The 27311-nt window shown below is 36.0% G+C and overlaps 1 protein-coding gene across 1 annotated transcript in view; it reads left to right on the top strand.

Annotated features, from left to right (window-relative positions):
• The window catches only part of LOC149805113 (uncharacterized), a 309737-nt gene that overhangs the window by 256506 nt on the left and 25920 nt on the right, over positions 1-27311 (top strand). Inside the window, exons 19-25 of the mRNA XM_089933619.1 lie at positions 3493-3765; positions 4668-4897; positions 7956-8095; positions 16659-16885; positions 19486-19738; positions 21515-21663; positions 27134-27264. Coding sequence (XP_089789745.1) covers positions 3493-3765; positions 4668-4897; positions 7956-8095; positions 16659-16885; positions 19486-19738; positions 21515-21663; positions 27134-27264 — 1403 coding nt within the window. The remainder of the gene's footprint in view (positions 1-3492; positions 3766-4667; positions 4898-7955; positions 8096-16658; positions 16886-19485; positions 19739-21514; positions 21664-27133; positions 27265-27311) is intronic.

Genomic DNA, 27311 nt, shown 5'->3' with positions numbered 1-27311 from the left:
ACTGGCATAACAGCAGCTACAAACTTACAGCTGGTGGAATGAGATTCAGTGCTCATTACCTTCTACTTTCTTAAAATCTTCACAAGGCCAAGCTACAATGGCAACCTTTGTCATCTAATCTCCTCTGGTTGATGAAAATCCTCAAATAAGCCTCCAAGGAGACCAATTCCCTCCCTTACCATCTCTATTACAGTAGAGAGATTTTTAAGGCAGTCAACAAAAAGATCACAGGGATGCCCCTAGGACACCATTCACACTGCTTCCAGGAAGTTCCTGCAATTCACCTACAAAGTAACCATTTACCAGTTCAGGTTACTCCCAGTTGGACTCACCATCAGTCCCTGGGGTTTCACTCAATTGATTGACCAGAAAATGGCCCATGTTTGGACTACCTCCAAGGTGGCAACATCATCTATCTGGACTCCATTCTACAAAATCATGAGGTGAATTAAATCTTGGAGAAAGACATGATATCCCTTGTTAATCTCCATCAGAGCATTTTGTTCTTCTAGGTACAACACTTAGCAAACAGAGTATGTCTCCCTCAGGAACAAGCAGTGAAAATCAGTAAAATGGTGGCTTCCTTGCTTATATGGGAGGATCTATCCACCCAAGAATTCCTTCACCTGCTTTGTTTGCTCAATGTACAGTGGACTTCTTTGTCCATGGTCCACTAATTATTCACCCATTACTAATTATTCTATTGTCCAAAGGAGGCCATGACTTTGCCCATTGGATCAACCTCTCACAATCTGCACAAATATGAGGTTCAATCTCAGAAGTTGAGGCTACCTCATTTGGCTCACATCAGGTATAACTCTGCGGTACAAACTCCAAAAATCACAGTCTGTATAGATGCAATCACAGAGGGCTGCGGACACACCTTGCATCATTCTGGGAAACCAATGGAGTGTGCCCCCTCATGATCTTTATTTACATATCAGCATTCTTAAGATGAAAGCCATTTCAAAAGCTTTCCATTGGTAGCAGGAGGATCAGCATGGAAAGGGAGTTCTCATTCTGACTGACAACTCCATTATGGTGAATTATCTCAATTGGTAAGGTGGAACCATGCCCTTAGATGTTTGCATTCTTGTTGGGATTTTTTAAAATGGCATCTTTGGTGACAAAGTAACATCCATGTTTGTTATATTCCAGGCTGATTAAATGAATTAGCATACTTGTTGCAGAAGAATCAACTAATACAAATGGTCCCTTCATTCCTCTGTTCTCACTTAGATATGTACCTGATGGAACAACCAATGGTGGACCTACTTTGAATGCCTAAACTCCCAACCATTGCATCATCACCAGTCCCAGATCTGAAGCCTGGGCAGTCAATGCTTTTTCTGTAGATTGGAATGGCCTGGACGCATATGTTTACCTGCCAAAACCTTTGATTCTGAATATGATACAGAAAGCTAGAGAATCAAGGTGTTGCCTCTTCCGCTTGCTTCACTCAAATTAGGATATCTTGTGGATCAATGACCTCATCAGTCTCACAACAGAAATCTTCAGGAAAATCAAGATATTCTCTCATCTTCTCAAGCAACCACAATTGCAGGTGTTTCATTCCGTCAAAGAGTTCCTGAAATTGCATGTCTGTATCATATTAAATAAGGCCTCAGGAGCAAACAGTTTTCCCATCCATTTTTGGAGAAATCACTCAACTGAGATGACCCTCCACTTGAAAAGCATACAAAGGCAAATGGAAAATCTTCACACAGAGGTTTGCCCAAGAACACATTATACCACTGCAGGAATAAGTACCTCACCCAATTATGGCTGTTTGATAAGAAACAGTTAGCACCAATCACAACCAAAGACTACCTTTCCGTGATCACTGACGTGCTGCATCATCATGGAAGAGAGGATATTGGTCAAAACAAAGACCTGTCTGATCTTCTGTCCAGTTTTGATTACACACATCCAGATTTTGGCTCTTTGCCTGAAGTGGAATCTATCATAGGTACTTACCTGGCTGAACAAGACAACATCTAAACTGCTCTTAAGAGCCTCATTGGTTCACATCCCGTATAGGACCTGCTCCCTGATTGCACTTAGCAAATGGCAGGCAGAATCAGCACAATCTGTCAATGGACCTGAACTACATGCAGTTCTGAGAAAATTGGTCAGTATGACTCATGATGGCCCCTGTTTTCACTGCTAAGAACAGACTCACATTCATGGGGAATGAGAATTTTGTACTGAAATTCCTCTCTACTCTGGACATTTCATCTCAAGGCTGTCTACAGGACCCAGTACAAGATCTGGAAGGGTGCTTAAAAAGGACCAAGCCACTGCATCAAGGGAGATCATGGCTCTTCTTACCCCTCAAAGACAGAAAGGATAATGTGTCAGCAAAGACACTTTTGTCCTGGATGAAGTGGGTTAGTTTTTCCACATATTGGAAAAAAACTCCAGACCAACTGAATTTGCTTTGTATCTTGGCTAACCAATTTATGGAAGTTACCACAAATATTGCATTTGAGGGAAACTGTTCTCATTATTCTTTTCTTGAAATGGAGATCCCAGTCCACTTATCCATTTTTTATAAGAGAGATCATTCATTGTAAAGTGCTGAACTCAGTCTGGTTGGAGCTATAGCCATGGCACAACAGGTTACCTTCCTGGGTTGTTCAGTAGCTTCATAAGTATGCAGCACCACAACTTCTGCTGGATTTGTGGGAGGGAAAATATTTCCCTTTTGAAGCCACTCACAAAACATATTATCTATTCTCCCATCAGGTTATCTCAAAACCATCTCATATACCTTAGGGGACCAGAGATGGTCTCCCCAATGTAACTGGATGTATCTCCCTTCACCTCTTACCTATTCTCCTGATGTAACACATCATATCTCCTGATCTGGTAACATATTTGCAGAAGAAACCAATTATTTCCAGTAAGATATGTTTTTTCTATAATACTTACCCACTCATAATGCACATACATCCTCCCAGCCTTCCCCCAGTTACATCCAAAGAGAGAGCATGCTCTCTGCTCAAGCAGTTCCTAAAATATTCATGGGATGTGGCACCAATCCCATTACCAAGGGGAGGTTACACCATTTGTCATCTTGTTGGGCAATTAACTTTCAGCTTTTTAGCTAAAAAGTTTTAGCCTGGTAAGTCTGGATTTGTGAAGTGGTATTTCTCCTAAGGTATTATGATTGGGTAAATATTATTGAAGAAACATTTTTACTAGAAAAAAAATTGGTTCTCTGCAAGTTAAATAACAACCCAGCTTTGTTTGAAATATTTATCTTTTCTTTTTAGTAAGATTGTGAGCTACAAATTATTTGGTTTTCATTTTTGATTTATTTAACATGTGTTTGTTTAAAAGATTTGTGTTATCTTAGGAAAATAATTCAGTTTGTATGTTGGCTGTTACAATGGAAGTAATTTTAAATATTGAAGTGCAGAACCACTTCTTGAACAAGAAGTTGAAATGATATTGTCTTTACACATGGATAAATACTTTGTACTTCAGGTGCTACCTGCTGTTGACATAGATACAGATATGTCAGATATTTTAGATGTGACTGAACCTTACTTGCAATCTGCCATGTCTGCAGAGAGAACAAGGTCACTTTCAAGGTCACCAAAGAGGACAAGGTCACCTCCAAAGTCACCAAAGAAAACAAGGTCACAGTCACAGTCACCACCAAAGGTCCAGACAAAGAAAATGGTCCATGTAGAGTCACCAGCCCAGTCACCAACTAAGGCTGCACTTGATGATGCTGTCCCTGTTGAAAATGACCAGGTATGGCTGAAAGAAATTTTCTTGAAGTGATTTGTTTTTAACTGCAAGAATTTATTAAACTTCGTTTTTTTTGCACGTGTTAGTGGCTTTAAATAGTAATCACAGCGGATTTTGTAAGGCAATTTTTTTTTTCTTCAGTCAAAAATATTTTCCTTGAAAAATGTTGAGTGTAAAACTTTTTATGAGCTCAGTTCATACTTTCTTATAAAATTCTTTCAAATTAAGCATCTTAGTTATACTATTTGACCCAAGAATGTGTCTAGTTTGAGATATAAAAACGAAGCAAGTACACAGTTGTTATACAGGTTAATATTATAGAGTGACTTTGAAATGACCTTCTTCAGCTCTGCCTGTCATTTTATGACATCACTCATTAAATATGCCCAAAACAATGCAATAGTAGATGGTACAAAATAATTTTAATAAATCAATTTATTCTTGACTTGGGGAGGAAATGATCTTTTAGCTATCAGTCTGTTGTGTCATTGAGTGAGCAGATATATTGTCAAAGGGAGAAAATTCTTCAATACGAGTTCCATTTGTAAAGGGGTCCTGGGTGGAGTAACAGTGTTGTTTACAATATGATCTTCAAAATAGACATATTTAGGCAACTTTATTTGACCACATTGAACAGGCTTTTTTTTAATGAAACAAATAAACTTAAAATACATGATTATACCAGAGAGAGTTTAAGGCATCCTACAGTTGATGATACAGTTGACTGTGTTTCAAATTTTTCTTGTGACTACTTGATGTGTGTGAGTTTTTTTTATACAGAAAACTACAGATTATCTCAGTTAAATGCTACCATTTGACTAAAAAAATGTCATGTATTGATTAATGGAGAAATATTAGCACACATACATGTCATACAAAAAATGGATAATTGAATAATTGAATAGGCTCAAGAAGAAGAAGAAGAAGAAACTTATGTGGAGGAAGAGGATGCAGACGTGGAGTCTGCCACTGGTATAGAGCTCCCAGGCTACCACGCCCCTGAACCTCCTCCCCAGGAGCAGCGTAACCCAGAATTTCCTCTCAGGCCTTCCAGTAGTGACAGGCAGATGACATCTGACCTTATCGCTGAGGACATCAGGAGGAGAGATGCCTTACAGAACAAGGCCGTAGAATGGTACTTTTTGTTTCTTCTTTTAAATAACATTTTGAATATGCAAAATAATACCTTTTTTTCTACTACTTGGGTGCAGTTCATTTTGGAGTTAGTCTTGATAGCAGTAATGATGGATAGTGAGTGTATCAGTGCTATTTAAACACAGTTGATTACTGCAGACAACATGTCCTGGGGGCTGGCAACCTAGGTAGTATATGCATGCCATCAAAATGTCACTGTCACTTTTTTTTTATTTTATATAAATTTCTTTCTTTCTAATCGCTCCGGTGGCTTAGTGGTTAGAGCATCTGCCTCAAATGCGAGAGGTCATGGGCATGATGCCCCAATGCTAGACATCACTATAAACTGCCACACTGCAGACATCGTAGTGATAAGACTGAAAAACTGTTAAAGCTACGTTAAAATTCCAAATCACACACACACTCACACAATCTTTTTTTTACAAAACTGCAAACTTGTTCAAACTTTGGAATTGACCAAATCCATAACAGACACCAAAACATCAAAATTGTACATGTTTATGACCTGGGAGTTATTAAATTATTAAATTCTATTCTTCATTGTATACATTAAAAAAAATTGGTTTAAAAAGCTAATGGCATGTATAAAAGAATTATATACTAGAGTATGCAAATATAATTCAGCTATCTTTTATGTAAGTGTTGCCTCAGATTGCCATTTAATGAGTATAATTGTGTTAGTAGTTCTGATCTATTTTAGGCATTAAGACTTGCAAAAAAAACCAACTGGATAAAATACTTTATAGTATACAGATTATTGTCATTACATTAAAACAATTATTTCCAGATAATCCTATGCTGGAAGATAAGCCCGACCCCAAGTTTTACACCATGTTGGTAAATGTTCATTTAGGATATCTGTCTGATAATAAGCCCACCCATTGACCTAGTTTTGGTAGAACCTACTTCTGGCCTCTTGGTCTTTTCTTGGGAGATATACTATATCCAGAGGCTGGTTGTCTGTTCTTATCAGTCATATGAAATAATAGATTTTGCACTGGAAATGCAGTTATTATGCATAAAATCATTACTATAGTTATCCAAACAACCATTTCTTTAAATAAATTTATTAGTATAGTTATTCAAACAACCAGTCATCCAGTTTTTACTGTAGTTATCCAAACAACTAATTATTCATAAAATTATTACCGCAAGACAACCAATTATTTAGAAAACTATTACTGTAGTTATCCAAACAACCAATTATTCATAAAATTATTACTGCAGTTATCAAGACAACCAATTGTTCAAAAAATTATTAATGTAGCTATCCAAGCATGTTATTCTGAAACTTATTGCTTTAGTTATCCAAACAACTAATTATTTCATTTTAAAATATATTACTGCTGTTATCCAAACAACCAAGTATTTCATGAATAATTATTACTGCTGTTATCCAAATAACCAATTATTTCATAAAAAATTATTATTGCTCTTATCCAAACAACCAGTTATTTCATAAAAAAAAATTATTGCTGCTATTATCCAAACAACAAATTATTTCATAAAAAATTATTACTGCTGTTATCCAAACAACCAATAATTTCATAAAAAAATTATTACAGCTGTTATTCAAGCAACCAATTATTTTATAAAAAATTATTACTGCTGTTATTTTAATCACATTTATTTGTTTGGGCAGATAGTAAAATAACAGTGATAAACAATGTTGAATAATCTTTTGTTACCTTGAGAAAGTGAGTAAATGTATTTTGATCATTTAAGTTAATGTAGCTATGAACACTTTAGTAATTATCAGCAAATATGATTTCTAAAGTGGTTGAGTTGTTTAAAAAAGGCCATGAATGGTTCCCTGTTCAAGCTTTAGTTTAGCCCACATTTCATATTGATTTATTGACATAAGAGACCAGTCAGAAGTGTTTTAAATATTATTCCACACAATTACCCCCACCATTAGTTCATTTTAATTATAGTTTCTGCCTATTCCCCACCCCCTTACAGCTTGTACCCCCCTTACTGATTTTAAAAATAAATTGCATCAGGGATGTATAAAAAAATGTACAAAACTTACTCATTTCATTAGTTAATTTATAATTTCTAAATTGATTTGTCACCAAGCATTTCCTAACATTGTCATCTTTTATTTGCATTTTAAACCAAACAGAAATTTTTATTTTAAGTGAGGAACCTGCTCACTGTCATTTCACAGTTTCTGGAAGAGTTCATTTTCAGTGAAGGGTGTGGATGAAGGCCTACACATACATATAAAGTAAATACTGTCATCAGCATCCAATGTATGCAGTGTCTAAATCTATTTTTTTTAAAATTGAAAAACAAGGTGGTAAAATGTGCACTTACATCTCAGCTTTATAGAAATTTATGGAATTATCTGAGCTTATGAAACACTATGAACTGCATCACTCCTGTTGTGTGGATAAAACAGACTCCAGGCAAATATGGACACCTTGTAAGTATTAAAGTTCCATTAGGTTCAAAACACAAAGAAGGTGACAGTGTTTGAGCCGTCAAGTTAAAAATTATAAATTAGTAATTTTTGTGTAATTTTTATCCTTGATGCTGTTTAATCATTAGGGTATGTACAAGCTCATGAAAGAGGGGTAGGCAAAAACCATGTTTTTGAGATGTAAAAAGCGAACTTAACCAGATATTTAAGCCCCCCCCCCAGTCAAACAAGACATTTTAGGACCCAAGTGTTCTAGAATTGGTTCCATGTACCATATGTACATTCTTATAAGTCAAGTCCAACTGCAAGCTGCACAGATCCAGATCTGCTATTGCTTAATGTGCCAGCAGATCTGGGTCTGTGCAGATTGTTAGGAGTAATCAGTAGAACAAACAACATAGACCCTGATCTGCAAGCTTATTATTCTATAAAAGATCAGGACCTTTGTTCTTTGCAGTTTGCTCAACTTATAAGTGAGTATATATGGTGCATAACAATGTTACCATCATATTATATTGAAGATTCCTGCATCTTTTGTAATAATGATAATTTGTTATGTTGATGTTTGATTGCATTGATCTTTTACACATTCATTTTGCATTTATCATAACAGGATTGAGCAGGAGCTGATGGCACAGATTATAACAGAATTATTCCCCCTGCACCAGCAGGAGGAACCTCCAGAGATCAGCCATGTTGTGTCAGAGGAGTCAGAGGAAAGTATGGCAGAGGATAAAGAGGAAGCTATGTTTAGTATGTATACTTTGTTTGCTGTTGTGGAAACAATTTCAGTTTATTAAATATTTATATATTTGTTGGTTACAAAAATCAACTTTTTGATTGGAACAATGACTGCCTTTTTCCCATCAGACTAATGTTAGGAAGATGCAGTGCTACCTCTTGTATCAGAAATTATGGAAAGAAACAAAATTCATCTTTCCCTAGCTATATTCCATATAGATAATGGAAAGAGACTCTTTCCAACCCTTCCCATTACCTCCCCTCACAAATGCTAGCTGGCTACAGTTGTTCACTAGTCTTAAGCTCTTACTGATACAGTACGCATCATATCTAACATATTTGACGGAATAAAAGTTAACCTTGTGGATTATTGACCATCCGTCAACAAAACTAGTATTGAATACAAAGGTACAGTGCAACCCCATTATAATGCGCCCCACTATAACGTGAATTCAGATATAACATGGTCATAGCATGGCTCCCGAAATTTCGTATATTCATTCGCACATGAAAAACTATTTTTTGTTTAATGTACATGAAAAAGTAAATAACAAATTTATTATCAATATGGGGAAGAGATCGCGTATGAATTCAAATTTAATATGATCATGGCATGGTTCCTGAAATTTTATATACATGTATTTGTATATTTCTTGTACCGGGAATTTTTTTTTTAAAGTACGAGAAATAGTGTGTAAAACGTTTATTATCATTTTGGGGAAGAGTTCGTATATGAATTTTAATATGATACGATCATGGCGTAGCTTCTAAAATTTAACAAAATCACCAGGTTCTTGAAGTGTTATGCCAAAATAAACATTATCGGACATGTTACCAGTAAATAATGTCCGCTTTATTAGCTGGAAATTGAAAGGGTATGAAATTGTACATGCATTCAGCTTTACATTTTTTTTTTAAAAGTGACTCATGACCATTGCAGGCCTACTGCACTTAATTCTCAGGTTTTACATGGGTATGGTGTTTGTTTATGAACTTGTTATTAATTTCCTATATTTTATAAAAATATTTTACCGTTATGGAAAAGCAAGTTCACAAACACAATTTGTTCTCTGCACTTTGCGCAAAAAAATATCATTTTGGGGCAGAGATCTTGTATGAATTCAAGTATAATGCGATATATAATATGATCATGGCAGAGTTCCAGAAATTTTAAATACATGTACAGTGTGACCCCACTATAGCGCGCTCTGTTTTAACGCGAATTTGGATATAACACGGTCCTGGCATGGCTCCCGAAATTTCATATACATGTATTTTTCTTGTGCACAAAAATATTCTTAAAAAAGTATGAAAAAAAACATAAAAGCTGCTTATCATTTTGGGGAAGAGATCACGTATGAATAATGCAAGATGATCATGGCTTGGCTCCTGAAATTTTATATGTATTTTTCTCGTACACGAAAAAGTAATTTTTTCTTCTTCTTAAAAGTAAGAAGAAGAAAAAACGCATAAAAAGTTTACTCTGGGATCACGTAGGTTTTCACCAATGTCACAAACTTGGATTGTTTTTCCTTACTGGCTGCAAAACATACCATGTGGCTTTTTTTATTTGTTGGCGACATTGTATACAACCATTGGTTTGGAGTGCAGAAATTTAGAGGCCCCATGAAAGGAATCCGCAAACTGGATATAAAATGCACTGAAATTTATCTATTGTTACATAAACAAATTCTTTGTCTATACTGACAAACCATCTAAACAGTGCATTGTTATATCATAATCCGCTTATCCTGACATCTAGCATGAGTTCTGTATGTTGTGAAATATCCGCTTTTTTGTTGTTGACATTTCTGGTAACGGAGATCAACCGGACGAGGCATTGTTTCGTAATCTATCTTTCATTGGATTTTCGGCCGCTCGCTAGTAAATAATATATTTACAATATCTGGCATTTGTATGTGGATGGTAAGTAAAATTCTTCTTTGTTTCACTCAGAATTAAATAGTTCAGAATGCTCACGTTTTCTGTAATGATCCCTGTCATCAGAACACCTGCGTCTCTATCGTCCGTTGACCCTTTGTTAATTTTCAGATGCATGCGTGGAAGGCAGCATCACGCTGCTACCACAAATGTATAAAAAAAATATATAAATAAAAAAAATTCTTACGTATTGGTTTATTCAGTAGGCATTGAGGGACAGTAACTAGAATAGTCTAAACGATGGCCAATTCCTTTTTAAAAATGTACCCAGATAAAATAGTTTGCTGAAATTTTAAAGGAAACAGATTACCTTTAAAGCACCAACTGTTATGAAAACGTACTCAGCAAATGGAAAAAATACCAGTCTCAATCATGCAATACAATTATTTGATGCTGCCACCACAATAAGAAACTGGCATTTGTTTGGTTCTCCAAAGCTGTCCCGTTGCGGCGACTTCAAAAGCGCACACACCCTTCATCAAAGAAAGCCGACTACAATCTTAAATAACAGCAAAGAAGTTTTCTTCAGGGGAAGTCAGTACCAAACTTAAATAAAATTTTTGCATTTTCCACTGTGACTGGAACATGTTAACTGTGCTGTGAAAGCTTACTTTTTGTAGGGAAAAAGTTTATAACGGCAGCTTAAAACGCAAAATAACTTTTACCGACTTGGAACTTACTTTAAAGTAAATGTGCTTTGTCATTCATTATGTGATTGTGCTATGTTTTTCCACTGAATTCAGACCAGTATGATCTGTTACAAAATTAATGAATATTTTAAGGCTGTATGTGCATATTTTTGATGGGGAATCACTTGTATTGTGGATTCAATGTATATGATGAGGTTCGCAGGTGAGTACATGGTGTTGATACTCTATTCATGCTATACATTAGACATTTATATATAAACAGGATTCACGTATATGTACCAATTCATGGTTCTCTAAATAAAGTAACTATTATATCATGTCTTCTCTGTTTTCACTACAGGTGTATTTCTCATTTAATATGTATTAATTCAAGATGGTAACTGTGCCGACGAAGCACGTATTTTACCGCCCGCATATATTACCCCACACACATACACACACACAATTTCTTGTTGTTTGGGGGGGTACATTTTCTTCAGCTAATTGACTTGGTTGCATATAACACAGTTCGGTATATAACGCGGTCGGATTTTATGGCTCCCAACTACTGTGTTATAGCAGGGTCACACTGTACGTGTATTTCTCTCGTACCCGGAAAAATACCTTTTAAAAGTAAGAGAAATCGTGTGTAAAATGTTTATTATCACTTTGGGGAAGAGTTCGAGTATGAATTAGAATATAATACGATCGTGACTTGGCTTCTGAAATTTAATAATTTTACCAGGTTCTTGAAGTGTTATGCCTTCAATTAATTCTGTACATCATCGTTGCTCAAACAATAGCCGACATGTGTTTCTTTAAGTGCATACACAAACAAGCAGCAGACAATGCGGTGGTTGATAAAGATTCTCACAATTTAATAAACATCAAAAAACGAAAGCCGCCAACATGTTTGCTGGGCTTGGCGGTGTTATTAGACACAATCAGTTTACCAGTAAATAATATCCACTTTATTAGCTGGAAATTGAAAGGGTATGAAATTGTACATGCGTTCAGCTTTACATATTTTTTTTACATTTTTAAAAAAAAAAAGTAACTCGTGACCATTGCAGGCCTACTGCACTTAGTTCTCGGGTTTTACATGGGTATGGTGTTTGTTTATGAACTTGTTATTAATTTCCTATATTTTATAAAAATATTTTACCGTTAAGGAAAAGCAAGTTCACAAACGCAAATCGTTCTCTGCACTTTGCAGAGTTTTATAGTAGTTTTCACACGTTTCTTTCGATAGTCATAAAATCTGAAGTATAAGTTATATGCACGCTGAAAGCATGTGTTGATTTGTAATTGTTCTTATTGTAGTCGTTCAAATGAATAGGCTTACAAGCGTTAATTATTGGAAATCTGCAGTGGATAAATGTACACGGAAACGCATATGAGAAATATTTAGCAGTATGAAATTTGTACAGACACCATTCATAGACCCTGGAACGTAATGAATGTATACGTGCTTCGTCTTTCTTAACCTAATTTTGCTGTTATTTTTTTCCATTGAATTCAGACACATAATGATGTGTGACAAAATTATTGAATAGTTTAAATATGTATGCAATTTTTGCAATGGAATTACATATTTTATGGATTAATTCCAAGCCCCGATGGTATGATATCAGACGGCAAGTAAACAGTATTGATACTCTGTTCATGTTATATATTAGATGTTGAATTCAGATACAATGATCAGGGGGAAAAATATTGAATATTGTAAATATGTGTACAATTTTTCAATGGAATTGCATTATGGATGAACTGAATGTCACAACGGCATGATAGTAAACGGTGTTGATACCCTATTCATCATATACCGTAGACATGAATACACATGTATGTGCCAATGAGTTGTTATCTCAAAAAAGTAAAATACTGTAAAACCCCGCATTAATGCGACCCTGATATTAACGCAATCCAATTTTGTTTACCCCAATTATCACGTTATAGCATGGTTCCACTGTATATACTATATGTTGCAATCATTATTATGCAAAATTTATGTGAACTGTTCTCAGTTGTGAACTTCACATTTTTTTTCTTCTGACATTGTACTCCAATCTGTATCGTTGGTGTACATTGTTGGTTGTTCATTCATGCACACTGCATGTATTATTGTTTCTTTAAGCAACAGGTGTGGTTGAACACTTTTGGGGTTTTATTTGCAATTTATTGTCATTCTTTTCATTTCAGATAAAAAATAATGACAATATGCTAAGTGCAAGATTTTAAGTTGACAAGGTCATGCATGATATATGTCTGTCTTGCACATTGTGTTCTTCCACTGTTGCTAATGTTATATGTGAACACTGTCAGGATGTGTATTTCCAATATTTGGTTGTTCTTACGATGTTAAATAACAACATTATGTGCCAGAGTCAGTGAAGACATGCATGAATTGTTTCTCATGCAAAATATTTTCTCCCAGTTTGGATTTTCTTGTATAAAATAACTTTTGGATTGTTTTTTCTGATTTTTTTTGGTGTCCTTGTCATTTCAGATTAAACAGTGGGGACATTATTTGCTGTTGCAAACATGCATGTGTCATACAAAGTGTTCATCAACTTCTAACTGCACTCTATGCATGAAGGTTTCAGAAGGAATTTGGTTGATGATTTTGTGAAAAAGCTCGAAAAGACAGGTCAAATTTTGATCTCCAATAGTTGCTTGTAGCTATAAGGAGGGTATCCTGCCTTTTTTTGGCACCCTAGTGGGCATAAGTCCCCCAACTTTCCTAAGCATGACCTTGTAAATCCAAGTACAGGAGGTTTTATTTCAAATAGGATGATTTATATTGCAGTCAATCCAGGCCACATAATATTGTTTCAGCTGCTGAACAGCCAGTCCAGCCGGCCATCAGGCCAAACTCCACAATCAGTGACCAGGAATCTGTCAGTTCAGCAAGCCATGCCATATACAGGCTAGCAACACCTTAGTATGCAGAGCTATACAGGGATCTGGTTAGTCATTGCATCCATTTTGCCACACAGAGCAGCCTGGCAGTTACTGAACTGGCTGTCCAACTGATAGCTGGATCATCCATCCAGCCATGAGCAGCAATAACCAACAAGCTGGTAGTTGGGCTGTCCATCCGGACAATGTCTAATCCAACTGGTCAGTCCACTTACTGGCATCTCATACAAGCAAGATAAACCATGGCACTTGCCCCTGCACACCAGTGCAACTGCTGTCTTAAATCTTCATGGCTTATCATGTAGGGAGATATCACACCATGCACAGAGACAAAGGCATTACCTTATCCAGTTTTTGGTTTGATGTTTCAGAATGTCTGATGTGGACAAAGTGAAGGAAGTCTAAAGAGTTCTGCTGATTTCCAATTGCCCAGCTCATTTTTCTCATGCTAAGCCCAAAGGGCAAGGCTTCGGTTGATTCATAAGATAAAGAAAAACAGTCATCCTTCCATCCTTCAGTCAGCAAAGGATAAAGAAAGATCTGGCTTCTTGACTGATAAAGTATGGAACTAAGGCAATTCCAAGGCAGCTACCAACAATGTTCTCTCTATACTGGCGTTGCACACATTTACCTGTATTCAGTACTGAGCTGCCATCCTTAGATAAAAACACTGCAACTGTTATTTTGACCAACCCATTATTTTATAAGGTCTACATAACTGTGTTGCATGCCACCTCGAAGTTAGTGCTAAGTTGTTTACAGGCCACACATCACATGATGGCTATTGCCCTGACAACTGTTTGGACTAGAATGGATTTTATGAGGGGAGATGTCTGCCTCCTCTGATCCTACCTAAAGCTGCATCATAACTTGTCCCTGTGATCAGCACCTTTTGGCATGTCAGTGTTGTTTAGCAAGTATATAGGTACGCTTCACAAGAACTGCTTCTTCAACTTACCTTACTGCCTGCACCTACTTACTTACGGGCCAAAACAGTTTCAGCCACAATGAAGAGATGATCACTGGCAAAAGGAAAAAAGGCCAAATAGACTCAAAGGCAACAATTTTGTCCTCAATCCAACTTCCCTTCTATGTTGGATGTGTCTGTTGAAGGCAAGAATTTTACAGAAGGAGATCTGGGTGTTGGAAGTAGTTCATCTTGCTTAACTCTCCTGGATATTACTACAGGCTGTTTCTCCTATCCAAGACCAATGGATATCTCAGACCAGTTGTAGAATGAGACAAATTCTGGGCAGGCCCAATGCCTGGCCAATTCATGGTCAAGAGGGGATCAGACCTTTGTGCAGAATGGTCTGTCCACCCAGAGATCTTTCAACAAACCCTCCCACACCTCTCCACCAAAAACAAACATCCTCATCAACGTATTACTTGAACAAAAACTGGTAACCACCTAGCAGTGAGGGGAAGTACAGGGAATGGTTTCCTTCCTTCATATAGAATATAGACAGGAAAGATTAATTTTTCATCTTTTTGGGATTCCAGCATTCAAGAGGTAGAAGAGCTTCTTCCAACATTACTGTGGTCAGGTAAGTATTCTTAAAAAAATATAATTTACTGAAAAATTTGCTTTTTATGAAGTTCTGGTACCAAGATTACAAAGAATTCTCACACTAAAAGTCAGGTACAATTCTCAGAAGCTTGAATTTGCTGATGTCCAAGCAGATTTAGAATCTTGATTCAGAGTTTTGAGAATTGTTTGTTATCTTGGAGTCTGGTTGATTACAATTTTCATCTTGTATGTATAGTTGGTTATGTCCCCATATACTGTGATTTCCATATTTTACTTACACAGATTTTCCATTAAAATAAAGATTTGCATTGAAACATTTACTAGTCTTTTTCAGTCAAATTTCTCATTAGTATTGTTCATTTTTTATGCTGTCCCAAAATTTGGAAACAATGCTGACCACATGTATAAGTCTGCTTAAAAATCATTCGTCAAATCTAAACAATGTTTATGGTATTTTTCATGTAGAAAAAAAAATGTGTTCTGACTTGAGTTTCACTTCAGGGACCCCACTCTCAATGTATTTAGACGTTTAGGGTCCTAACTCAGAAAACATTTCTTGCAGTATTTTCTATTAGAAGGACCCATGTTTCTGGCTAAAGGATCTCATTCAGAAAGTTGAAGAGTCCTAATAGGACCCCTATGATATATTAACTAAGAGAACTGGTGAAGACCCAACATTTTGCCTTCATAAGTTAAGCCAGTCTCGAATATAAGATACCGGTACCTTTTAAATCAAATTTATATATTATATGCATGGCAGAGGGAGAGACTCATGTTGTCATATAGATGTGCCCATGATATGATGGGTCTGCTAACACTTTCTTTGGAAATAAGATATGCTTGAAAACATTCTAATTACTGCATCTGGCCTAAGGCTAGATAATAGCCCCTCTTCCCCCCCCCCCAGTACAAACTTCTTTTGCAGGTAAATTTTGGGGACTGTTTTGTCTCGAAAAAAGATTCTGACACCATCTCCTAACAAATTTGTTTCCATAAAAATAAGAAAATAATTATCTCCCAATAGTAAACTGAATGATAATTGCTAATAACTAACATAAACTGTGGCTTATATTGGAAACTTAATGTATTTAATGAGCAGTGTACAAACTCTTTCACAGTTTGAATTCATGTTTGACTGTAAATATGAAGTAATGATGCAGTAAGCTTATGTGATGGAATTTTCAGGGATTGATTGTATTATGTACATAAAGGATGTTGTTTTTGAATATATTAGATAGTTTTAGAATAATTTGAAGGTCAGGGCACTACCTTCATGTGTGTGTTTTTCCATAAGTTTTAATATTTAACATGGTATTGAAATTTTCTTGTGATGTAATGATGTGATTGTAATATACATGGGCAGGATAAGTGGCGGAAGCTATTCATCATCAGCTGCTAGGCAACTATAATATTTGCTGTGTTTAAGAATGAAATCCCTAATTCTGAATGTGTGTGGACCATACATGATTATCAACATTCATCCTACATGTATCATATGTGTAATTCATGCGATGCAAGAATTTGTTTTAAATATTTCTTTTCTTTAACATAGTTATGGACAGTATTGGTCGAGGAGGGCTGCAGCTGTTTGTTGACGCTGGCATGCCTGTGAGCAATGAGCTTGTTCAGGATCTGGTGCGAGAAGTTGTAACTGAGAAAATCCGTACCATGTTAGGACAGAAGCCAGAGGAGGAATCTGAACCAAAGGCAGCCACCAGACTAGTGACCACCACAAGTCAGGCTGACATGAGAGAACCACAGCCAGAGAGCTGGGAGCAGGTAAAACCTTGATTGAATTGGTCATGGACTGTACTCTGATTTCACTCATTTTCACTGGGTACCAATTTTCATAGATTTCATAGCTGCCACAAAACGTAACTTTAAAAGATCCAAGGAACATTGATTCTTATATGGAACAGGGTTTGCACAAGTTTGAAAAAAGTGCTTGAATTTTGGTGTTGACCTTGAAAAGTGCTTGAATTTGAGGCTGGCTCCAAGTAGTACTGGAAAGTAGTTGCAAATACTCAGTAGTTGTTGAAAAGTGCTGGAATTTTGAGACTAACACATTTAATTGAAAAACATTAATTTACTGATACAGGTAAAACCCATTATAATGCAATTCATTATAATGTATTTCTGCTTATAAAGCAATGGCAGCATGGTTCCCATTTTTTAATTTAAGGTGACCTCTCTTTTTAACATCCTAAATAATACATACTCTTGGAAAAGCCAATTATTTATATCCCTAGCAGATTATATGATTAAGAGGTTAGTAAAAACTGATGACATTGAAATTTCAATGCACATTTTATGTTGCAAAGTGTTTTAAAAATATTATTAATGCAATCCTGCTTCTATCGTGATGTTATTCTTTGGACCATGAGCATCCTGTTATAATGGGTTTTACCTGTATTAATATCAAGAAAAAAAGTAATGAAAGATCCATTTTAAAAATAATAGAAATCGTATCTTCCTAAAATTTTACTGATGTGTTGAGTCACTTACATATTCAATAAGTCATTAGTTGGGTTGCTTACATGCTCTTTAATATTTAGCCTCATTTGGGCTTGTAACCTTCCAATGTTGTAAAATGAATTGGTACTGCTAGGGCTGATGAACAAAAATCAGTCTAAAACATAGTGATGGAAAGCATATTTTCTGATGAGCTATTCATGTTATATAAATGGGTAAGGCCATGTGATAAATTAAGTGTTATATAAATGGGTAAGGCCATGTGATAAATTAAGTGTTGTGTTTATTAAAATTTGCTGGATCAGTAGTAGCTGAAGATACTTTATCTCTGTAAATCCCAAAGTTTTACTGATGGTAGGGACCATATGACTTGTACACTTCTGGCCACTCAGAACAAATAGAAAATATTGATTTTTAGAAGACAGAATTATTATTTATTCATTTCAAATTAATAAAGAAATAGAACTAGCATGAATCATCAGGATCTGTTGTTTAAAATGTTCATGCATTCAACCTTAGCTGTAAAGTACCCAGCATAAAATAGTATAGCTTGGAACTTGCATAGCTACAGTAACCTCAGCTAGATCAGTGAGTGAAGGTGCTAAGACCCTTGACAAGAGTGAAAAGCATAAAAAGAATAAAATGTTGATAATAGGAATGAATGGAGAACATTGTTTACTTAAACTTGAGAAACTCAAGGAGTCTGAAACTGTAGTAAATGAGACTACTAACTCTAAAACTGATGTAGATGAGATGACTCAATATTTATCCCCATGCCCCAATGTCCATTAAACTTCAATGTCTTCTCCTTGGCCTAGCTTAACAAAACATATTCCAGAGTTGCTATTTAAGAATGAAATAACTAATTCTGAAGTTGAAGACTATGCATACCATTATAACATTTTACCTACATTTGTTTGCAGTTAATTATGGTGCTTGAATATTACATTTTTGTCCTAGAAAAGACATTGAAAAGTTCCTGACAAAATATCTGTATGAATTGTGTGGGAACATTAGGAACTGTTTCCCAATTAACAAATTTAAGGTACATGTATCAGTAAAAATGTAATTTCACTGCAAAACTACAAACTATAAAAATAAATGAATTCACAATGCATATACCTGACTTAGGCAGCCATGTCTAACTACGCTCACAGTCTTAAAATCCAGTTCCAGCTTTACAGAAATTCAGTTTGAGGAGCAAATATAATGGTTCTCCAGCAGTTCATTAGGAATGGTTTTTGCCATATACCAGAAAGTAAACTGTTAAAAGTTGTATCATGATTTGTGTACAGCATTAGTTTTACTGCATTCAGTTTCATACCTCTTTGATTTTTTTTATAAACACACTTAGTCATGATAGGAAATGTTTAACTTCTTTTAAAATGTGTTAGCTGAAGGAGGTCTTGTAGCCAACCAAGCCCCCATCTCCATCCCCATCCCAAACCCTAACCCTGTCAATATCCCACTCTCCTTTTGGGCATAATTGTCTTCATTAACAAAACCCACCATCAACCATTCCTTTTGGCCCTAGCACCCTCCCTCCTCCTTCCCCTAGATCTGCCCTTGAAAATGCTTAGTATTTTTTTAAAAACAAGGAAAGATAATACTGCTAAATAATATTTATAAAATAGTTATTTACTCTTTATCATATTTTGTTCATTGATAATAGTTGAAATTTATCACATACAAGTCAAAAAATTGATAATAGCTTCTAAGATTTAACACTACATGAGAGTCAAAGCTTTTCATATCTTGAATGTTTTACCCAGAGTGCTTAAAATGAGAATATTACAGGACATTGTTGTAGGATACCACAGTTAAACTACTTTTTGTAAAATTTAACAAAGATTATCAAATCTTAATTTCATTAGTAACATTCCTTTTAAAATTTCCTTTGCTACTAGCATTTGTCAAGACAAGTGAGAACACCAGAGCCAACACCCAAACAGAGCCCTACTTCATCCCCACCCAGACGAATGTCTCCACCAGTTACACCTGAGGCCTCACCTAGGCTTGTGTCAGACAAACCAGAGCCAGTCTTTGTCATGCCAGAACCCATTCCTGTTCCAGCTCGAGTTCCAGAGGTCAGGGAATCAGAGTCTGAGCCTGAGAGTTCAGTTTCTTTTGATATCAAGGAGGAACTGCAAAGACTTGCAGGTAAAGGAAATTATTCCACATTTACACCTGTTATATCATGCATTTTCAAGGTTTCTTCTTTTTTAACTCTACAGGATAAAGACCAAAAGAGCTTATTTAATGGCTTGTCATCTGTTATCCATCCATCCATCCATTAGCACAAACTTATTATCACTATTACTGCAAAACTACTGGGAGGAATGCAATCAAACTTAACATATTCATCCCAGTCTAATTTGTCCTAAATGACCCATCTGCTGGCTCAGGGATAAAGAACAGTCCTGATGCTCCATTTTGGCTGTCATAATGGAGACAGCATTTTGTGCCTTCGGATATGTCCTTTGGTGAAGTTCAAGATGAGAAAGTGTGCTGTGATGATGTTCGAGATACGAAAGACTTAGACTTTTGAAAAGAATGCAGTTTATATGTACAATTTGATTTGTATTTGGCTTGTGGGTTTGAAAACACAAACAAGTATGAATGGACTATTATCAAACCCAGTTTGTGGATATACCTGAAGAATGCCTTGAATGATGCCATTTCATGAACTTAGGTTTCGTTCCAAAAAAATAATTATAGATTAAATCAAACTTGCCTTTTTGGTACATCTTGACATTGTCAGGGACAAGTTCAGTAATGGCATCTTGGTACATCATGACAGTCTGGGACAAGTTCAGTGATGGCATCTTGGTACGTATTCTTTACAGTGTCTGAAACATGTTCAGTGATCTACTAACCATGATATCAAGTTGAAGGTCAAAGACCATGACATACAATTTGGTTCTGCACGTACAGGGATCTTGTGAACATGGAAACTCAGAAAGAAAATAAACTATTTTGTTGTCTAATTTGGTATGTTAGCATTTTTCTAGAATATCTGAGAGGGTTTCAGAAAGGACTTAAACAGTTTGTTAAGTTTCTTTACCAGTCACCCATAATATATTAACCAAATCATAACTGGCTGATCACAGTTGGAAATACCTTATGTTCAGAGTGTGGACTGGCAAGAATTACAGTATGATCAAGATTTCAAGTTTCTAAAATCTAGTGAAGCTTAAATGTTAACACTTGCTGACACAGATACAATTCCCTCTTGCTTGTGTATACATTCCTCCATGAATTGTTGTTATACAGTAATCTGTAGCATTTAAGATTAATGTCAAGATCACTCAAATGGTAATGGTTATCTGGATAATTATTACAGACCTAGTTTAAATACTCACAGAGAAAAGGAATTAAAGGACAAAAGAAACTGCTTTATTATGGATTCCTGGAAACTAATTTCTGCCAGTAAAATGCCAGGCCTTTCAAGACACTCTTGTTTTACACTCCTGCATAGGTTGTAAGATATTCCAGACCACCATTTTATAGTGTTGTAAAGATTGTTATACAAAACATTGTTTCAAATGCCATGCAATGTTTTCTTGACCTAATCAGCTGTTAACAAAATGAATGATGTCAGAAATATCCCCTCCTTAGTTTTTGTCATCTAAATCTGACTTTTGTTTTTGTCTTCTAATTTTTAAAAAAGTATGGGGATAGTTAATTTAAATCATAGCTTTATTAACAGAGAATTATGTATTAGACTAAATATTTAATGAGTACTGCATGTACATGATTTGAATGAGTCCCTTGGTGTTAACATTTGTTCCACTTAAATTTTATTTCTGACTCATTGCGCTTATGAGATTGTAATAGATATTAATACATTGATATTTAATATTACTTCCAGTTGAATTTAGTTTGATTGTCAAATACAGCCATAACTGGTTGATAATGAAAGTTCTTTGTTTTCAGGTGAACTGATTGTCCAAGAAGATATCAGTGTGACCCAGATATATGATGTTGCGACTCCCCCCGCTTCGCCAAAACCAGAACCCCCTCCTGTGGAGGAGTTCCAACTTCCCACTCCACCTATGCTTTCACCTAGAGTGGACAAGAAAGAGGTAAGTTGTATTATTATGAGATATTAATTTTTATTAGTTCACCAGGGGGTAAGGCCAGTTGAGCTTATGGTATGGCCCTGTGTCCGGTATTCATCATGCATCATACATCCAGCCATAAACAATTGCTTGTTACCATTCTGGAGTCCATATTCAATAAGACTTTGAATATTGGTTTATTTCATAAAAATCTTGGACAAGTTTGATAAAGAGTGTGATAAAATGCGAGGTGATCTTGGACAAGTTTGATAAAGAGTGAGATAAAATGCGAGGTGATCTTGGACAAGTTTGATAAAGAGTGAGATAAAATGCGAGGTGATCTTGGACAAGTTTGATAAAGAGTGAGATAAAATGTGAGGTGATCTTGGACAAGTTTGATAAAGAGTGAGATAAAATGCGAGGTGATCTTGGACAAGTTTGATAAAGAGTGAGATAAAATGCGAGGTGATCTTGGACAAGTTTGATAAAGAGTGAGATAAAATGCGAGGTGATCTTGGACAAGTTTGATAAAGAGTGAGATAAAATGTGAGGTGATCTTGGACAAGTTTGATAAAGAGTGAGATAAAATGCGAGGTGATCTTGGACAAGTTTGATAAAGAGTGAGATAAAATGCGAGGTGATCTTGGACAAGTTTGATAAAGAGTGAGATAAAATGCGAGGTGATCTTGGACAAGTTTGATAAAGATTGAGATAAAATGCGAGGTGATCTTGCACCTGATCAGCTAACCTTGTTACCACTCTGGAGACCAGATTTCTAATCCAATCTTTAATCAGACTTGAATATGTTCTTATATCAGTCTTTAATAAGTTTAATAATAAGTGTAATCGATATGAGATGATCTTGTATCTGATTGACTGAGCATGTGGAGAACATATTTCTGACTCTGATTAAATTTGAAATACCAATTTATATCATCAGTATCTTAGATGGTATAAATTAAAAGTGAGATCCGTGCATATTAATCAGATAATTTTGCATCGGATTGGCTGACCTTGTTACTACTTTAGAGGCCAGATTTCTGGTCTGATTACAATTATGATCACACTCGGAATATATGCTTTATATCATCAACTTCTTGTACAAATTTGATAATGAGGTGATCTTGCATATGATTGGCTGAATTTATTAAAATTCTGAAATCCATAAATTTGACCCAAGATTGATCCAGATTGGCATAAAGGCTTATTTCATCAAGATCATTCACAGTTTGAAGTTAGCAGCAACATTCACATTAATGGATTGTTTTTGCTTTTGATTAACTGAAAATGTCAGCAGCCTTAACAAAAATGTGGATGACTTCAGTTCTGAGAACGTGGCTATGCATATTAATTATGCCTTTATCTTTTAGAAAGGATTTTTATCCGAATATTGTAAAATGGGTAAATCATAATAATAATATCAAGTTTGGGGGATAGATCACATTGGAAGTGTTCTTACAATACTACATGAGCCTGCTTAGTGAATTGCTCAACTGTTAAGTCATGTAATCCAGGCAGTGTTAATTCCAGAAACAGAAAAATGGGGATCCTACCAGTTCAGAAAGCTGGATCATGATAAAAGATGGCTCACAATTACTCTTACCTATATCTTGTTTATTCAAGAAATTCAAACACATCATTATGACAGGCATTTACATCATGGATTCATTAATTTCTGCAATAAATATTCAATCTTTCAGCAATAAATGCTTTTAATTGGTCTTTGTGGAGTCAGGCTACAACACTGAGCTTTCTGCAACATACTGTCCACTAAAATAGTTGTGTCCACTATTCAGGTCATTTATATTTTTAGGTGATAAGGAGGCTGTAGCAAAACATGATTTAGTTTGATTTGATAATTCAAAGTATATAGCGCTGGAAAAGTGAGAATTTATTGCAGAAATTAATAAATCCACAATGTGAGCACTGTTTATAGTTATCAGCCTTTCCTATTGCAAATGTTTCATTCTGGGATTTGAATGCTCAAGTAACCTCTCCCCTCTTATGTCAGACCTAGTACTGAGATGACATGATGTACTACAGACCCCAGGGTAGGTAATTAAAACAGAACTGACATGAAAATTATAAGATGAAGTTAGACAAATAAAGTGTGAATTCTTTGCCCATGACAGATGTAGAGCTCTTGAGAAATAAAAATATGCCTTTCATAGTCTACCCTCCCCAATGTAAGAAATCTGCACAGAGTAGCTCAAATGATGTAAAAGTGCAAGTAGATTTGATTTTGTGAGGTCTCAAAAAGAGCATGCTTCCAAGCCTGGTTGTAAGTCATATCTGAAGGATAGAGAGGATTTGATGCCTGTTCTTCTACCCAAAGTTAAATCATTCTTGTCTGACTTCCATTCTGTAATTGTTGTCAGAAACCCTTGTAGGTATAGCCTCTGGAAATTGCAATCTGCACTTAAACCAGTGTTGTGGGCTTCCTCTCCTACCCACATTTTGGGAAGTCACTTGGTGTGGCCTTTTCAGGAGTGTTCATTGCACATTGATCTTTTGACAGTTATGATAATAATAATAATAATAAGGACTTTGTATAGCGCCTGATCTAAAGCAGCTCTAAGCTCTTTATAACATTAGACAACACCTATAAGATAAAAACACATATAATGATATGATTACAAAAACAAACACCATGAAATTAGAAAACATAAAAAACAAGCTGAGAATATTTAAGGTAGGAAACATTATTAGGTCTTTAAGTTTGTTCTTGCAGTCGAAATAAGTGAGTTTTGAGAGCACTCTTGAATGGGATCACTGTCTTTGTGTCTAAGTTCAGTGAGCAATTCATTCCACATTGCTGGGCCCTGGTATGCAAAAGAATGCTGTCCATATGACAATGTTTTCATAGTGGGAATAATGAGTATACGATTGTCAGAAGAGGAGCGTAAGTATCTTGCTGGTGTGTACACATGTGTGAGGTCAGATAGGTATGTTGGACTTGAGTCCGTCAGTGAAACATAGCACAGAGAACAAATTTTGTGTTTGATTCTGGATCGAATGGATAGCCAGTGTAGGGTACAGAGCAGTGGGGAGGTGTGCTCTGATCATGGTACTCTAAGTATGATCCGAGCAGCTTTTTTTTGAACTTTTTAAAGTTTCTGGAGTAGATACTGAGATGAACCAGACAGAATTGAGTTACAATAGTCCAGTCTTGAAAGTACTAATGAATACACAGGTGTTTTAGTGGCATCAACTGAAAGATATTTACGAATAGAGCTGATGCGTCTCAGCTCAAGATATGCAGCCTTGCATATTTTCATGACATGTTGGTGCAGTGTGAGAGTACTGTCCAGAATAACACCTAGGTTTCATACTGATTGTGTGAATTTAATGTTGGTGTTGCTGATATTTATTGTTTGAGGTAAATGATGTAAATGAGAAAGTCTTTGTGTTGTAATCAGAATGGCCTCAGTTTTATCATCATTCATCTGCAGCTTGTTACATGTCATCCATGATTTCACATCAGAAATGCACCTCTCTACACCTTGGATAGTAGCATCAACTTCAGTTGGGTGGCTAGATTTGTATATTTGGGTGTCATCAGCAAACAATTGACACTTGAGAGAAGCTGAGTGTATAGAATGAAGAGAACAGGTCCAAGAGCAGACCCCTGTGGAACACCACAACATAGATCAACTGGGCTGGAATGTATTCCATTTGCAGACACAATTTGTGTCCTGTTGACCAAGTAGGACTTTAACCACAGTGAGGCTGTATCATGCATGCCAAATACATGCTGGAGATGGTGAAGTAATATATCATGGTCTATTGTGTCAAATGCTGCAGACAAATCAAGGAGGGTGAGGACTGTAATCTTTCCACTATTCAAAGCAGAGAGAATGTCATTAACTACTTTTAGAAGAGTAGTTTCAGTACTGTGGCAATGGCAATATGCAGATTGTACATTGCTAAAAAGACTGTTTGAATTCAGATGAGATACAAGCTGGGATAGAACAACCTTTTCAAAGATTTTTGATATGAATGGGATATTAGAAACTGGGCAGTAGTTCTTTAACCCTTTACTTCATAGAGCATAGTTACAAATTGCAGCGCGCTATAAATAGAACACCTGTTACCTAGTCGACTCCATACGCATAGGCCTGCCTGTGAACTGTTAAGCAATGTAGTGTATGCTATGTTTAACAGCAATTTTAACCATTTTGCATTTTTGGTACACATCTGTTATGTGGAAAAATTTAAGAGTAAAGTCTGATTGTTATAGCTGTGTAATTATTTTTCACGGAAGAATTTTTTATGTGCTTTAAAATCTTGAGAGAACTCGTTCACCATCATGTCAGTGAGGCCGCGTGACCAACCGTAGCTGCCATTTATCATACTCAAAATTTACAAGTTTTTCGCCTGCGTCTACATCACTAAGTCATCTGAATTTGATAATTTTTAAAAACTAATTTCTGCCTACATCAATATCAGAGCCTTTACCTAAGTTATTGAATCTTTCATAGTTGTGATTCTAATCGTGAAAACTTCGTAAGTACTGAATAAATTCTGCGACCACTATTTTGGAGAGTGTAGATTACGACCCAGTTACTTTAAATAGCAGATATCGACCAGTGCATAAACAGTGACCACATGATCTGACATAATTGTCATTCGCAGAAATGAATGTAGTATCTTATGGGGGTTTTTCCCCAAATGTGGCGCTACGAAATGGCTGATGTTTACAGCAGGCATCAAAAGGCGCTTCCATGCAAATGGAACAGAGGCATGAGGTAAAGGGTTAAATTGTTATGGTCTAGTGTTGGTTTCTTAAGAAGAAGGCCATAATGAGTTATATCGGTCGTTACCAGGCATGCTGTCTGGGAAGGGTGTTCTCATCTTATCTGACAACTGCAGTGTGGTAAATTACATCAGAAGGCAATGGAGAACCAAATTCAAAGACCCCTGCCTTCTGGTTTGGGATTTCCTCAGCTGGTCTCATCATTGACAAATCCACATTCAAGTCTACACATGTTGGGCAGACATAGTACTCTAGAGGACTCACTGTCTTGACAGAATCAACTAATTCAGACTGAATTGGTCTGTTCACCCTCTGTACTTGGATAAATCTGTGCCCACTGAGGGCAACCACTCATACATCCATTTGTGACAAGGTGGAACAAAGAACCTACCCACCTTTGTTGTCTCTCCAGTATGGGTTTTCAGGACAGTCAAACTGAAAGCTGAAATCTCCAAGAATAATCAGGTTGTCACTCATATAAACTGGGGTAAAAAAAAAATTACACTTGACAATTTTACCATCAAAACCTATGCATTGGTGTTGTATTATACATAATGAGGTCTGTGATACTTTTAACTCTCTTGAAAGAAAATAAATAAAATGAAATACAATATGTTTTTGAGAAAAGAAAAACAGCAAGTAGATAAAATTTAAAACAAATAATATAACCGAATACACGCATATTAATGGAAATAAGAGAAAATTACTCAGGTATTTGACTGTATTTTTTTTGGGCAGCCATTAGGTCTACCAGAGACAGCTAAGATGGAAGAGAAGAAACCTGAAAGTCCCCAGCCATGGAGTAGCCCTGAATCTCCCCGCCCAGAAGAAAATCCAGAATTCACTGAGAGTGACCAACCTAAACCTATGTGAGTACAGTGATCCAACAATATATAGCACCAAAGTAGACAGTCAA

The sequence above is a fragment of the Sinohyriopsis cumingii genome, chromosome 2 (assembly GCF_028554795.1).
Source record: "Sinohyriopsis cumingii isolate HCF-2022 chromosome 2, ASM2855479v2, whole genome shotgun sequence".
NCBI lineage: Eukaryota > Metazoa > Mollusca > Bivalvia > Unionida > Unionidae > Sinohyriopsis > Sinohyriopsis cumingii.
This window is presented reverse-complemented; position numbering and strand designations above follow the sequence as displayed.